This window comes from Ogataea angusta, assembly GCF_019207475.1.
Source record: "Ogataea angusta isolate 61-244 chromosome Unknown 61-244_NODE_9_length_489604_cov_89.567313, whole genome shotgun sequence".
NCBI lineage: Eukaryota > Fungi > Ascomycota > Pichiomycetes > Pichiales > Pichiaceae > Ogataea > Ogataea angusta.
In genome coordinates, this window is record NW_025065223.1 from 46,681 (window position 1) to 61,621 (window position 14,941).

General features: G+C 47.6%; 7 protein-coding genes across 7 annotated transcripts; 3 read left to right on the forward strand and 4 right to left on the reverse strand.

Moving 5' to 3' along the window:
* Nucleotides 1-454: 454 nt before the first annotated feature.
* On the forward strand, nt 455-1,975 carry KL928_004181 (uncharacterized protein; the record flags this gene model as incomplete). The annotated part of the gene is made up of 1 exon (XM_043204851.1): nt 455-1,975. The coding sequence occupies one exon, from the start codon at nt 455-457 to the stop codon at nt 1,973-1,975; it is 1,521 nt and encodes a 506-aa protein (XP_043058248.1).
* Nucleotides 1,976-2,074: 99 nt separating this feature from the next.
* Nucleotides 2,075-3,040, forward strand: KL928_004182 (uncharacterized protein; the record flags this gene model as incomplete). The annotated part of the gene is made up of 1 exon (XM_043204852.1): nt 2,075-3,040. The coding sequence occupies one exon, from the start codon at nt 2,075-2,077 to the stop codon at nt 3,038-3,040; it is 966 nt and encodes a 321-aa protein (XP_043058249.1).
* Nucleotides 3,041-3,094: 54 nt separating this feature from the next.
* KL928_004183 (uncharacterized protein) lies at nt 3,095-6,376 on the reverse strand (the record flags this gene model as incomplete). Its single annotated transcript, XM_043204853.1, has 1 exon — nt 3,095-6,376. One exon carries the CDS (start codon nt 6,374-6,376, stop codon nt 3,095-3,097), a length of 3,282 nt encoding a protein of 1,093 aa, XP_043058250.1.
* Nucleotides 6,377-6,623: 247 nt separating this feature from the next.
* On the reverse strand, nt 6,624-7,886 carry KL928_004184 (uncharacterized protein; the record flags this gene model as incomplete). Its single annotated transcript, XM_043204854.1, has 1 exon — nt 6,624-7,886. One exon carries the CDS (start codon nt 7,884-7,886, stop codon nt 6,624-6,626), a length of 1,263 nt encoding a protein of 420 aa, XP_043058251.1.
* Nucleotides 7,887-8,015: 129 nt separating this feature from the next.
* KL928_004185 (uncharacterized protein) lies at nt 8,016-11,165 on the forward strand (the record flags this gene model as incomplete). Its single annotated transcript, XM_043204855.1, has 1 exon — nt 8,016-11,165. One exon carries the CDS (start codon nt 8,016-8,018, stop codon nt 11,163-11,165), a length of 3,150 nt encoding a protein of 1,049 aa, XP_043058252.1.
* A 38-nt stretch (nt 11,166-11,203) lies between these two features.
* On the reverse strand, nt 11,204-11,803 carry KL928_004186 (uncharacterized protein; the record flags this gene model as incomplete). The annotated part of the gene is made up of 1 exon (XM_043204856.1): nt 11,204-11,803. The coding sequence occupies one exon, from the start codon at nt 11,801-11,803 to the stop codon at nt 11,204-11,206; it is 600 nt and encodes a 199-aa protein (XP_043058253.1).
* Nucleotides 11,804-11,868: 65 nt separating this feature from the next.
* KL928_004187 (uncharacterized protein) lies at nt 11,869-14,886 on the reverse strand (the record flags this gene model as incomplete). The annotated part of the gene is made up of 1 exon (XM_043204857.1): nt 11,869-14,886. The coding sequence occupies one exon, from the start codon at nt 14,884-14,886 to the stop codon at nt 11,869-11,871; it is 3,018 nt and encodes a 1,005-aa protein (XP_043058254.1).
* Nucleotides 14,887-14,941: the final 55 nt, after the last annotated feature.

The window sequence follows — 14,941 nt, forward strand, 5'->3', positions numbered from 1 at the left end:
AATTTTACTTAAATTGTAGGATCAACACATATACACTGAAAAATGAGCTGAGCCGCCTCAAGGATGGTGTTTGATACGTGTTCAGAGGTCCGGCGACCTCTGCCTCACCCCCGGCGCGCTGGAGGGAAAAATTTTACCGATTTAGTCATTCATCCGGAAAAAGAGGGTGAAAACGGCCCTGTATCGGTCATACTACCGAGTTCCAACAAGGCCTGTTTTTGGCTCACAGCGGAGCATTGATTGACGAGGGGCTTAGCATAGACGGTCTCAAAAAGCAGTTGATTGTTCTGCAGGCTGCTTCTGTTGATTTCTTTGTCAGTCATAAACTAGTGGGCTCTATTTCTTGTGTCGACTAAATCCTGTTAGCGAAGACCTATGACAAATATTGGCCTTTTTTCGCAGATAAAATAAGATCGGCCATCCCCACTTCCTGTTGAAATTCTTGTCTTTAATCATGTCTTCTATACCCAGCTTAGAGAAGAAGTACGAGCTCGACGAGAATATAGCCTCGGACGAAAAGCAGTCCCACGACACCGTGCTTTCTGAGTCCGAGATGGACCAGAGGGTGAGGCTTCTTGCTGAGGAGCACAACATCAACCATAAGAAACTGATGTGGAAAATCGATCTGTGTGTTGTTCCTCCTTTCTGCCTGCTTTACTTCCTGGCATTCTTGGACAGAGTGAACATTTCGAACGCCAAGATTTACGGAATGCAAGCTGCCCTGGATTTGCAGAAACAGCAGTTCAACACGGCTCTAACAGTGTTCTTTGTTCCCTATGTTGTCTTTGAGGTGATATCAAACTACTGTCTGAAGATCATCAAGCCGCATGCCTGGATGAGTACCATGATCGTGTTGTTCGGTGTGGTGACCATTGGAACCGCATTTGTCAAGACTTTTGGTGGTTTGGTGGCTACCAGAGTTCTCCTTGGTATTTTCGAGGCCGGAAGTTTCCCTGGTATTTTCTACATTCTTGCAAACTTCTACACCAAGCGCGAAGCCCAGAGAAGATTCAGTATCTTCTTCAGCTGCACGTCGGTCGCTGGTGGCTGCGGTGGAGCGATCGCTTACAGACTGTACGATTTGAACGGTGTTCACGGCCTTTCGGCATGGCAATGGATCTACGTTGTCGAGGGCACCATCAGTGCGGGTCTTGGAATTATCCTGTACTTTTTGATCACAGACTTCCCTGAGGACGCTAGATATTTGAGCAAAAACGAAACGACTTTCCTCAAGAAAAAGCTCGAGGTCTACTCGGGTAACTCGGGCTTCGAAATCAAACAAACCGTCAAGGACGTTCTTGAGGTCTTCAAAGACCCAATGCTCTATCTTGGTGCTTTGATCTATTTCTGTCTCATTGTTCCGTCCTACTCTTACGCTTACTTCGCTCCATCCATCATCAAATTGCTTGGATACACTGCGATGAACGCCCAGGCCCACTCCATCTACCCGTGGCTCGCCTCTCTCGGCTTCTCGATCATCTTGGCTTTCGTTTCCGACTTCCACGGAATCAGATTGCCATATGCGCTTCTCGCAGCATGCGTGGCCATCGCCGGCCTGGCTATGATTCTGGGCGGTGGAGATCATCTTAACGTCAAATACGGCGGCTGTTTCCTGGTTGCTTCAGGTCTCTACACCTGTATGCCTATTGTTGTGTGCTGGATCAGTCTTAATTACTCTGGACACATACGAAAGTCCGTGGGAACCGCCTTTGTGATTGGATTCGGCAACATTGGAGGAATTATTGCGTCGTTCATTTTCCCTGACAGTGAGGCCCCCGACTACAAAAAAGGACTGGGCATCTGTATCGGATTTGCTGGTCTTGCTATCTTCTTTATCCTCGCCTACTTCGCACTTGTGGTTCACCGTAACCGCAAGAAGATGACAGCAGCTTCGCTTGCAAAGTGGGAATCTTACGACGAAAGAACCCGGATAATGAAGGGAGACCTGAGTCCCTACATTAAATATTTGTACTAAGCTAATGAACGACCTGACGAATAAAGGCTGTGGCTATATAATAATACCTGTTATCTAAATTTTTTTTTTTCCCTGTAACTAAAATATATATTTAACCTTATGTTCACGCCCGATGACCTTCCCTACTTTGATCCCCATATACAGCGACGCGTTTGTTTTATCTCGGGAGGCAACAGCGGGATAGGCTACTACACTGTTTTACACCTGTACCTGCACGGCTACGTGGTGTATCTGGGCGGCCGTAACAAGAACCGCGTGGAAGCCGCCATACAATCGCTCAAGCAGGAGGCATTGACACGCAGAAAAGATCCGCGCCAGGCTCTTGGCGAGCTGTACTTTCTGGAAATCGATCTGCTGAACCTCAGCTCCGTTGAAAAAGCAATGGCAGAGTTTAAAACAAGGGAAAAGACCCTGCATCTGCTCATCAACAATGCCGGCATCATGGCTGTACCATTCTCGCTTACCAAGGATAACTTTGAGATCCAACTACAAACAAACTACATCTCGCATTTTGTCATCACCAACAGGCTGCTTCCATTGATGCTCAACTCAGCTCTTGTCCAAGATCCCCGAATCATCTACATAAGCTCTGTCGGCCACTGGTTTACCTTCTTCCCTTTCAAGATGGATTACCAGTTCAATTATCGCCCCAATATCATTTTCACTTGGTTCAGGTACGGTCTGGCCAAGACCGCTGGGATGCAGTTCATAAACAGGGTTGCAAAGATCCACCCGCAAATTCTTTGCGTCTCTGTGCATCCTGGCTTTGTCATGAACACAAATCTCTTTAGCCACTTCACGCGACTCCCTTTTATTGGATTGGTATTCTGGGTCCTCTTCCAAGTCTTTGGCTACTTTTTCGGTATCTCGAATGAGGAAGGATCTTATGCAACGCTTAAATGTGCGCTGAGTGACGAGTTAACACCACAGAAAGATAACGAGAAATTTTATGTCTCCTACGGAAAAGAGCATCAACCAAGCTATCTCGCAAAAAACTCATACTACGCCGCTAATAACTGGGCCTGGACTGTGGCAGAGCTAGAAAAAAGAGGCATCAAGATCTGATATTCGCAATTCCAATTGACTCGCTTATAATGTATTTATTCACCGCTGTACTAATTAAATATTCTTAATGGAAATAGCTGGCTGTCCTGGGACAGAGCTCTCCAGAATCTTTCCTGTAGGAATCTCAACAGTCTTGCCGGTGAAGATGTCTTGACCAGATGTGCTCTTGCTGTCAATTGGTACGGCCGCGACTTCTATAACGTTGCAAATGGCAGCGGCTTTCTTGATGACATCCTTGGCCACTTTCACAGTTTCAAGCTCGCTGAAAGACAGCTCTCTATTGAAAACAGACTCAGGAGGCTCAGTAGCAAGCCTTTTCTTCAGAGACGAAACAAACGGCATGGCTTTCTTCATATCCTTTCCGTCGATGTTGGCTTTGATCTCGTTGTTGTCGTCGAGTTTGTGCTCCTCAAAGAGTCGTCTAACAAGCTCAACGTAGTTCTTCTGCCACTCAGGGAAGCTAGCTGAAATGTACAAGGTCAAGACACAAGGCTTGTCCTTGTCCAGATCGGCGGACTTGCCCTTCTTTTTCTTCAGCAGCTGTCCTTCGGTCTCTCTGATGGACCTGGCCAGAGTTCTGATATATGTCAATGCATCGGTCAACGGGGTGGAGATTGGCTCCTTTGGAGTTGGCCATCTGGCGTTCAGAATAGACTCTTTGTGACCCAAGATGTCTCTATATATATACTCGGCAAAGTGAGGTGCGATTGGTGACACCAAGAGGGCCTGGGTCTCTAGATATTTGAGGACCAGGTCTTTGTGCATACCCGGGCCGATGTTGCTGACTTCTCTGTAGTAGTCTCTGGCGGTCTGGTAGTCGAAAAGACCGCTCTTCAAACCACCCTTGAAACGAGTCGCGTCGAACTCCCTGTATGTCTCGTTGATTAAAACGTTCATCTCATTATCAAAGGCCTTGTCAAAGAAATTGTACTCGCCGGTTCTGAACGAGTCAATGGACTTGATCGTTTCCTCAGCCCATTCTCTCAATGTGTACATCCTCAAAATGGCTGCGTTAGCGTTGCTTTCCTCGAAGTTGGCATCCTCAACACTGTCACCAGCGTCGGCAAGAGCAATTCTCGAAGCATCTGCTCCGAATTTCTCCACCATTTGCTCCAGAGTCATAAAATTACCGGTGGACTTCGACATCTTGGCGTTGTTCAGCATCAAGTGTCCGTTACATCTGATTCCCTTAGGCCAGAACTGCTTCTTGAATAGGGCAGTGTGACAGTAGATGAAGAAAGTCAGGTGGTTTGGAATCAAATCTTTACCAGACACAGACATGTCTGTTGGGTAGAAGAACTCAAACTCTCTTCTCATCAGGTCCAAATGCTCCTGAGGAATGCTGCTGTCGACCTTCTCAACGTTGCAGAAAATGTAGTCCCAGACATCGTCGGTCATCTGCTCTGGCTTGATACCGAGAGGACCGGTAACCTTACCATAGAAATCCTTGTGCAACAAATGAGCCACCGTGTAGTAGGCATGGTAGATGGTGGAGTCGGACAGAGATTCCACAAGGTACTTTGGGTCCCATGGAATCCTGGTACCCAAACCGTAGCTTCTGGAAACAGCCCAGTTTTTCAGCCAGTTCAGAACACCCTCAAAAGCGTTCTTGACCTCTGGACTGTAAGCGTTCAGTTGAGAAAGACACTCCAAAGCCTGTTCTTTCCATTTCTCTTCACCGTAATCCAAATACCATTGGTCTTCCAGAGAAACAATACACTCGTCTCCCGATCTGGAGATGACCAGCGACTCAGGCTCGCTGTAGGCAAAGGCGTCGCCAGAAGCAATCAGGTCCTTCTTGACCTTCTCCTTGGCATCTTGGACCTTTTGACCAGCATATTTGCCAACCATCATAGTACCGTTGTAGAAGCCCTCCTTGTAAGCCAGTTCCTTAGCGGTAGCCAGAGGAACGGTGTCTTTGGACGAATTGATCTTCAGCTCCTTAACAAGATACTCTGCACATTTGTCACCGTACTTTTCAGTTTTGATGACCGGAAGGATCTCGGTGATGACCCAGTCCTTATCAATTCCGTAGAAATCGGCCTTGTTGTGCAGGTCTCTAGTCGTGGCATAATCGTCTGGAGAGTCCGACGGAACACACGTGACCACACCCGTACCCTTCGACTCCAAGACGGTCTCCATAGGAAGCACTCTCAGGTTCTTGAACACTGTGAGCGGCGCGTCGATCTTGGAGCCTATCAGAGAAGCGCCGTTGATCTTCAGAATAGGCTTGAAGTCTCCTCTTCTAGGAGTCAGTTTCTGGTAGCTCATGTTCTTGAACGATCTTTCGGTGCAGATGTAGTAGTTGCCGTTTCCGGCGTCGAACAGACCATAGTTGATTTTTGGAGAAACGAAACAGCACGTTTGGCCGTACATCGTTTCTGGTCTCAAGGTGGCTGCGACCAAAAACACCTTCTTGCCAGCGAGATTGAAATTATCGTTTTCAAAGACTTCTAGTGCTTTTGCTGCAAACTCCGTAATCTCAATCTTCAACCCAGTGTACTCTTGGGGCAGAACAGCCTCTCCTGACTGTCTGTCGTGGTCCATGCATGGCTGGCCGTCCTTGACGGAGTAGATGGTGTATCTTTCACCAAACTTAATCTTGTTCTGCTGTCTCAGTCTGTTCATCTGCCATCTAACGAACGAGTCGTAGTAGCTGTTGAAATCAGTCGTAACAGTCGATCTTCTCCAGTCAACCTTACCTCCAAAAGCAGTGACATCTTTCTCAACAAGAGGAGGGAAGTAGGTCACCCAGTAGTAAGGGTCGGCGAACTTCGAGATCTCGGATCTTGGGATCCCGAGCTGCTCCATGATCTCAAATTGGTATTTTCCACGGCCCTGCTTGGCTTGGACCTTGGACTTCTTGGCGTTGAACTTGGTCACATCCTCCTTCTTGGCAGCTGTCTTTGCCTCCTCCTCCGGTTGCTCGTCTTCTTCGGGAACCTTCGAGAAGTCCTCGCCAAACATCTCGATCTCTCTTTTGAGCTTGTCGGCAGCAGCACAGATAGGCATACCTGTGCAGTGGAACCCAAGAGGGAAGATCACCTTGACGCCCTTCAGTCTCTCGAACGAGGCTGTGAACTCGCTCTTGGACAACGTGAAACTGTGTCCGGCATGAAGAACACCGTTCATGTATGGGTATGCCATCGTGGTGAGGAATTTAGGGTGCTTTGCGTGGAGTTCCTCCCAAGAGGTGCCATACGGCACTTCCTCGTTGGTTGGAGCGTTCACCTCAAAGACCTTCTCCTCTTTCCACACCTGCTTGTACTTCTTCTCAACAGCGATCAGGGCATCACGCCGGCTCGTGTTCTCGAGAACTATCGGTTTAGCCTCCATGATGAGAATATTAAAAGAATATTTTTCGACGAAAAATAGTCATTATTTTGTACACGACTATTATCATGAGACTACCAGACACGCTCGGGTAGAACACTGCCGTCTACACGGGCTCTTTTTCAGCTCAACAGTCAGTTCGTGTCGCAGCAGCTCAGTCTCTACAGCTCCCCATTAGTTCAGCTCTATTCGTCTTGCCGATTACATTCGTCAGTGCTCTTTGTACTGTCAAGGCAGTGCAGATTTGAAATCAGATCAGAGCCACGCGGCCTCCTTTCTTCGCCTGCCGAAGAACGTCTCTGCGTCGTCTTCTGAAGTACCTGTTCAGGTCTCCACGGTTCTCCCAAAACCACTTGTCGTATTCTTCACCGATCTCGACAGTCTTCAAAGTGGCCAGCTGCGTCTGGGCACTCATGAAAGGTGACTTTGAGTGCGAGAAAAAGAGTCCGTATTTTTTGGAACCAGTCACAGGGGCTGCCACCTCGGACTCCACGTATTCAGGCTGTTTGACCGGCTCCGTCGGATTCAGCAGCGTTCTCAGAACCTCAGTGGTTTTGCTGGAGACAGCTGGCTCTTCCTTCTGTTCGACAGGCTTTGCTTTTTGCAGGAAAGATGGCAAAAACTCGGTATCCACATCCTCATCCTCATCTTTCTGCTCATCTGAGGCTGCTCCGACTGTGTTCTCATCGTCGAAAACGACCACTGCCGGCTCTTTGTTTGCAACCTCAGTAGTCGCTTGGGTTTCGCGACCTCTGGAATCGGGTTTCTGTGCGAGCCCTTCGTCGTCACTAAGATCAACCGGCTTATTAAAATCAAACGAGTCCATCCAGGACTCCAACATCTTGGTTGTGCGCTCTTTCTCGTCCTTGATTTCATTTTCTGTCTCTCCCAAAGTAAAGTCTGTTTTCACTTTCTCCACGGTATGATCGTTACCATCTCTCCATTCGCCATCAATGTATCTCCAAACAAGATCCACGGGGTGCTTGTTCTTGTTGTAGCCCCAGACTTTGGTTTTGCGGGGCCTCACAATTTTAAGCGTGCCCTTAATGTATGTTCTCATCGTCAACTTGGCTAGACTTGTCTTTCTAGGAGTCCGTCTCAATCTTCCTTTCTCTATATTCGAGAGCTCAAATGGATTCAAACCCCTTTGTGCAATTCTCTCTAATCGACATTGTGCTATGCGCTCCCTGATCTGTCTATCTTTGATCTTAGTATCTTGTCTGCGATAGTCTTTCATCCATCTTTCTTTGTAAGCCGGTTTAGCTTCCTGTATGGCAAGCTTTGAGCCCTTGTAGGTGACGCCATTAAAGGAGCGCATGAGATTTTTGAACTGATCGTCGGGTATTTGCATTGTAATGTATCCATAATAGTAGTCTAGCACTTCTTTATGGTGTACCTCAAAACCCCGGACTACTTTCCCAAACTTCTCAAATCGCTGCTCCAAATCCCGTGGATTTTCTGCAAGCAGCTTAGACATCGATCCGACGTATATTCGCCGCTGGTCGTGAGCCATTGTGACTGTATATCTTGCGTACTAAGATTTATTAGCTATTTTTTATTTTTTTATTTTGTCGCCCGGGTAATTGACACCGTCTTGGCTCCTGGAAAAACTTCAAAAGATATACGCTTTTTTGTTCTCAAAATGCCAGTCCAGGAAGATTTGAACTCGGCAAGTGAGGAGTCGGTTCCTCTGAATGCCGACTACTATTTGAGTTACCTGGATGAAAAGCAGAGGGAGGCATACGTGTCGAAGAATATCACCATTCCATTGAAGGAAGAAGGCGAAGAGGTTGTCATTGACACTATCAGCGATCTTCCAGAGGACTCTAGCGAATTGTGTGCTCTTTTGACCAACGAGGAGTCTAGCACGAAACATTGGCTAGTTGTGGCCAAAGCGTACGCCAGTCGGGGAAAAATTGACGAGTCTCTCAATGTCATCAAAAATGCGCTCGACTCACCTACAATTATGGACGCCACGGGAGACGTCCAGTCCACATTGCATGGATTTTTGGCCTGGTTGTATCTCACCAGAGAGGGCAAGAATAGCGGACTGATTTCGTACGACTTGGCCACGAAGGAGACGGAAACCGCCTTGTCGCTAGATCCGACCAACGAACTCACACTCATGTCCCAGGCCTTGCTGCTTCTTTCTTCTGACAAGCAGAAAACCAAACAAACGAATTTCGAAAAGGAATCCAGATTGCTGGACAACTTACTGAAGAAGAACCCAAAGAACTGTTTTGCCTTGATGGCCAAAGCCAAGATCTTCTTTTACAAGGAAAAGTATGTCGCTGCGCTAAAAGTTTTCCAAAGATGTCTTTTGCTCAACCCTCTTCTCAGACCTGATCCCAGAATTGGTATTGGCATATGTTACTGGATGCTGGGCAGAAAGAAGCTTGCCAACCAGGCCTGGCAAAACTCTATTCAAGTGAATCCTGAAAAGAATTTGGAGGCTAAGATTCTTATTTCGATCGCCAAATTTGATGACTGTTTCACCAACTCTGTCTCTGATTCCGACTTCAAAGAGAAGTACGTTTTGGCGTTGGAGTTCGCCAAGGCTTCGCTGATTGACGACCCGACAAACGGTGTGATTTTGTTGATCCTAGCCTCATTCTACTTCTCCAAAGAGGACTATGCATTGGTTCAGAAGATATGCGACAAAGTGTCCAAAGACACGAGGTTCTCCAATCAAATCAAAAGTGACGCTCTTCTTTGGCTCGCCAGATGCAAGTATGCACAAAATGACGTCCTAGAGGCTCAGAAGCTGTTCAGCAGTTCCATCAAATATAACGAGAATAATTTGCTCTCTAGGTACGGTTATGGTCAGTGCTTGATTGTGAGAAATGAAATCAACGACGCCATCAGAGCGTTCGAGAAACTGCAGGAGTCTCATCCTCGTGTTTTGGAGGTCACTTTCGCGCTTGGCATGCTTTACAGCAGGAACCCAAAACAAGCCGATAAGGCAACAACGTTCTTGGAGAGATACGTTTCTCTTGCAAAAGAATACAATGAGCCATTGAACTCCGCAGCCCTAATCACTTTGGCAAGAATATACGAGGATAGAGATATTTCCCAGTCTTTGAAGTACCTCATGCTGTTGAAAGATCAGGAAATCAGCTTGGGGAAAACAGAGGCGGACTTGTCTTATGCACTACTCAATAACATTGGAGTGCTAGGACTGTTGAAGAATGACGGTGACTCCCTGTCGTACTTCGAAAATGCTCTCAAAGCCTTGGAGTCTCAAAAAGAGGAAGGAATTTCGAGAGATGCCATCAGGCTCATCCTCGAGTATAACGTTGCTCGTTGCAAGGAGTCCCAAAACGACGTCGAGACTGCCAAGAGCATGTACCAGAGGATTTTGCAGGAGTGTCCTGGTTACAACAGTGCCAAACTCAGATGGCTCCTTCTGACGTGCTTGTCTGACAAGGAGGACATTCATGAAGAGCTTGCTGAACTGTTAGCAGACTCTCCTGACGATCTTGAAGTTAGATCTTTCTACGGATGGTACGTCAAGAAGTTCGGTAAGAAGTACATGGCTACAAAAGGTAAGGACATTGAGAGTGAACATCACAGAGAAACTCTAGTTAACCACACCTCCCACGACTGTTATGCTCTGACATCGCTGGGTAATGTCTATTGCACTCTTGCCAGAGAGTCCAAGGACGCGCAAAAAAAGGATCAATACTACATTCGTGCAGCCCAGCTCTACCAAAAGGTCTTGTCCATTGATCCAAAGGATGCATATGCTGCGCAAGGCATTGCGATCATTTTTGCCGACAAGAAGCAGGTCGGAATCGCTCTAGAGATATTCAGAAAGGTGAGAGAGTCTTTGCAGGACATCTCTGTCTACATAAATCTGGGCCACTGTTTCTTGGAAGCCAAGCAGTTTGCGAAGAGCATAGAAAGCTACCAGCTGGCTCTTACTCGGTACACGAATGGACAGGACGCCAATATTTACAATTTTATCAGCAGGGCTTGGCTGTACAGGGCAATGGCTGAGAAAGTGTTGGAGTACTTCAAGACGGCACTTCAGTTCGCGGAGAAGGCGTACAAGATCAACGGATTGCCCTCAATCAAGTTCAATATTGCGTTTGTTCACTTCCAGCTTGCAGAGTTTATGAGAAAGCAGCCTCCTACGAAGAGAACGGTTGCCGACTTGGAGGAATCGATGGTTGGGCTGGTCCAGGCTATCAAGTCCTTGAATGAGCTGGCCACCGATGAAAAGCATCCTCCATTCCCTGCTGAAGAGTTGAAATTGAGAGCGAATATGGGTAATACTCTTATCAAGCAACTGGAGAAAGCTATTGCGGAGCAGAAGGACTATGAAGGTGAGGTCGAAAACAAAATTCGTACCGCGAAGAAACAGAAGATACTTGAGGAGCAGAGGAAGCAGGAGCAAAGGGAGAAAGAACTGGAGGAGCAACGCAAGCTGGAAGAAAAACGTGCTGAGGAGAGGAAGCGGCTTGAAGAGACCGCCAAGGAGTGGAATCAGCAGCGTCTTGAGGAGGACAAGGACAACAGAGACGAGCTGGATGTGACTTCCGAGGAAAAACCGAAGAAGAAACGCGGAGGACGTAAGAAGAAGAAGGAGTTTGTTGTTGAAAGTGAGGATGAGGAGGAAGAAGAGCCTAACAAGGAGGAAAGCGAAGACGACAAGAGCGATGCCGACCTTTTCGACGAGGAAAGCGAGGACGAAGACAAGAAGCGCAAGGCTGAAGACGGAGACGAAAACGAAGGGGAGAGAAAGAAGTCGAAGACTGAGGAGACTAAGCTAGACGACTTGTTCGAGTAGTGTAATATAGAGATCTAAGAATTAACATACAAACATCACTATTTCTCATACTTCTTGGTACGTTTTTCACGGATCGTTTCCTTCACCTTACGCACGTCGTCGGTTTTCGCGTTGTAGCTGATGTTGGTTTCTTTGTTCATTGGGTTTTCATCACTCTTTTGGAACTCCTTGTAGATGAGCTGTTCTAGTTGCTGTTTTCTTAGCCCTGGGTTCTCTTTTTTCAATTCAGGGAGTCTGCGGTCTGTGTATGCGGCCAGGGCGGCCTTGAAACGTCTTTCAGGGTGTCTGTCAATTTCCTTTGCTGGAACGACGTCGTTTTTAAGAAGAGACAGGGCGGCGAGGGAATCTTCGACTCCGTGGGCATCGATGGTGCCTTTAGGGCTAAATGAGTTCAAGGCGTCGTCCAGGTCAGAAATGCCGCCTTTCTTGCCCTTCTTGCCCTTGCCACCCTTGGACTTGGTCAGGGTCTCTTCCTCCATGGCGAGCAAGGCCTCGCGCTCTTTCTTCTTGTCTGCATCGGCCTGCTTCTTAGCCTGCTTTTCTAGCTGTTTCTTGCTTGGCTTCTTGCCCGTGTCCTCCCAATCGCTGTCGCTTCCTGGAGCTTCTTCGACCTCTTGCTTCTTACCTTTCTTTGCCATGGAGATATCGAAAAATTATTAAGCTTTATTTTTCGCCATTATTTATTTTATTTTCTATGTACACTTTAGTAGCTGTCGCTTTTAAGTACAAGCAGACCTTCTAGAAGGTCCATGTCCACGATCACGGCGTCCTTGATGACATCGCCCACTTCAATGTCGCTCAAGAGCTCTCTACTTCTATCCGACTGGCTGGTTTCCAGCACACCGTACACGCCGTAGTCAGGTAGAACAACATCTAGAATGCCGTCGTCGGAAGCCGGCCTGCAAACAACACATTCGACGCGGAGCGGCTCGTTCGAGGATTTTTGCAGATATTTGAGGTGCTTGAACATGTAGAATGTCATGATTTTCGAGGAAACACGTTTATCGATGTCGGTGCGCATCTCGAGATGGTAAGCCATTGCGTTGACATGTTCCTGTCTGAAGGCGGGCGTGCCTTCGGCGAGATAGCGGTGCAGCTGCCAATGATTAACGAGATCGGCGAATCTCCGCAGTGGCGACGTGACAGTGGCATAAGCCTCGACGGCAAGAGAATCGTGTCTTGCAGGGAACGGAGCAACGTGCGACTTATTCAGGAACTCGCTGAGCAAAAAGAACTCGTTAGTGGTCACAGTCCCCTTGTTCTGCTGCAACTCCCGCAACTGCTGCGCCACCTCTGGAGTCGTTGGCTGTTTGTTCTGGATCTTGAACAGGCCTGGTATTTTATTCTCTTTGAAAAATTCTCCCATCAGTCTGTTGGAGTTGACCATAAGCTCGGAAACAAGCACTTCGGACTTGAGCTGCTGGTTTCTGCGGTTATCCTTGAAACTGATGAGAATGTCCTCTGCGTCCTCCTTGATGGTGTCCACCTTGCGGCCCATCGAGAAATTATTAAACACGGTGACTCTTCCATTTTCCTCCGCTCTCTTGCGGAGCACGTCTGCCACAGTGTACAGCGCTTTCAGATCGGCCGATATCTTAGGTACTGGGATTTTTGTTCGTGCGGACATCTCGTTCAGGATCTTGTCTGCATCGCTTGCGTCCTCCAGAATTTTATGCACCGAGTCGTAATCGGTACTCAGGAACTGGTCAGCAACACCGAACTGCACACCGTCTGGCGCCAGCTCTGCTGTTCTGTTGGCAATGTCCACCACATAGCTCACCTTGAGCACTCTCTGGGGAGTCCCGTGCACACCCAGCTGGATACATTTTGTCAGAGCCTCGGGCATCATCGATAGTCCGTTGTTGGCAGCTCCGACGTCGGGTAAATAAAGCGTGGACGCACGCTCGAACGCAATGTCTGCAACCGTGCTTTCTGGATGGATGTAGGAGGCAGGATCGGCAACGAACACGCCAACAAGGAACTTATTCTCGTCCAACTGGTGCACACTGACACCGTCGTCGATTTCTTTGGCGTCGACCGAGTCAATACAGTAGACAACGTCAGAAAAACGAGGACGTGGATGGTTGAACATTTCCTCGTCAACGAAAAAGAAACTGTTGAGCGTGTCTTTGGTGATTTTTGCATGGAACTCCTGCTCCAGGTCTGCTTTGAGAGAAAGTCCGCTTCCCGGAGTAGGAAAGTTTATCCACCATTTAATCGGGTTCTCATTCGGTGCAATCTCCTTTAGTTTCAGAAGCAGCTCGTAAATGACGTCTCTGGTGATCTCAAGATGGTTGTGGCTAGGAAGTCTTCGCACAATCTTCACCAAGAAAGACTCGCAGCTAGGACTGCTCACAGAGCCGGCAATGTACAGTCGATACATGTCCATAATCCGCTCGTAATGCTGCGGCTGTGTCTTCGGAGACCCTCCCTTGAGTCTGTGCATGATATACTCGGTGAGCTGGCCGTGCAGTTCCTCGTTTGCCTCGTAATCCTCCACAACTTTATTGTGCTCGACAATCGTCTCCAGAGGAACAACGGTCACGTGTTTCGGTACCATGTTTTTTGTATCATGAGCATACGTTTGGTTATTTTTGCGCAACCCCAGAATGAGAGCGTAAACTGCTTCCGGACTCATCTTGTCTGTGTTGCCAACCTTTCCAAAAGGGCTCTTGCCCAGACTCACCCAGTCATACTGGTTTCCAATTGTCAGCATCCGGGTCAGCAGATTATGTAGTTTTTTATTGCTCTTCTGTATTGTCTGCGGGTCTTTCGAACGGAGCACCTTTGCTACCTCCTCCAAATTCACCAAGCTGCAAGCGCGGAATATCTCACAAAAGTTAAACTGAACGGGCCCGTTTGAGCTCTGCAGAACGTTGTGAAGAGTCTCCAGCTTCAGATTCACGTCAGGAAGCAAACTCCAGGCCCTGTTGTTCAGTTTGGATAGTTCCTCACTCAATATTCCAGAAAGAAGAGAGGGAACAATGTACGTGGTCAGTTCCTCTGTATCATTGATGTCCTGTGAGATTATCTCGTCAAACATTCGAGCGCGATCTGGGTTTTCTTCGAGCTTATATTTCACTTTACCTATGGGCTGGGCATAGCTCCCAAGGTCTGCCAGGATTGTTTGCTCGCTCATCACCGAACCGTTGAACCAGTCCGGTGGAAAAATAGAAGGCAGTCGGAAACGGAAACGTTTTTTGCTCACAAACTCCAGATCTCCGTACTTGTTGATCAAAGTGTAACGGGGGTCTTTGATATCCTGCGGAAGTTCAGCAACAACGGCAAGATTATTGCTGTCCAGCGAAAGCGATAAATCGACCACGTCTCCGACGTTTATGTCAGTGAAATACAGGTCTTTAAACGATATCGAAGTAGACATCCTGCCATACCTCTTTTTCAAAAGGCTGCGGACTCTGCCCCGGGATTCTGGCGTATCCAGAAAATCGAAATCTGCTGGAACACTATCCAGGCCAAACATAGCGGAGATCCACTGCCTGTTGGGCTCACAGAACCTGACATTATTTAGGTTTTCGTACTGTTCGCGTAAATTGTCAATGTCCACATTTCTATATTCTTGAAGCAGCTCCTCGGGGGTTTTCACTACCTGCAAACTGGGACTTTTATCCTTTGTTCTCCTGGATCCCGCTCTTCGCCATCGTACCTGCCCTATCCCGGAAAACAACAGCCGGGACGGCAACCTTGATGAATATCTTAACATGAAAATACTAAAAAATTATAGAAAAATATTTCTAATTTATTAACTACACTGATGT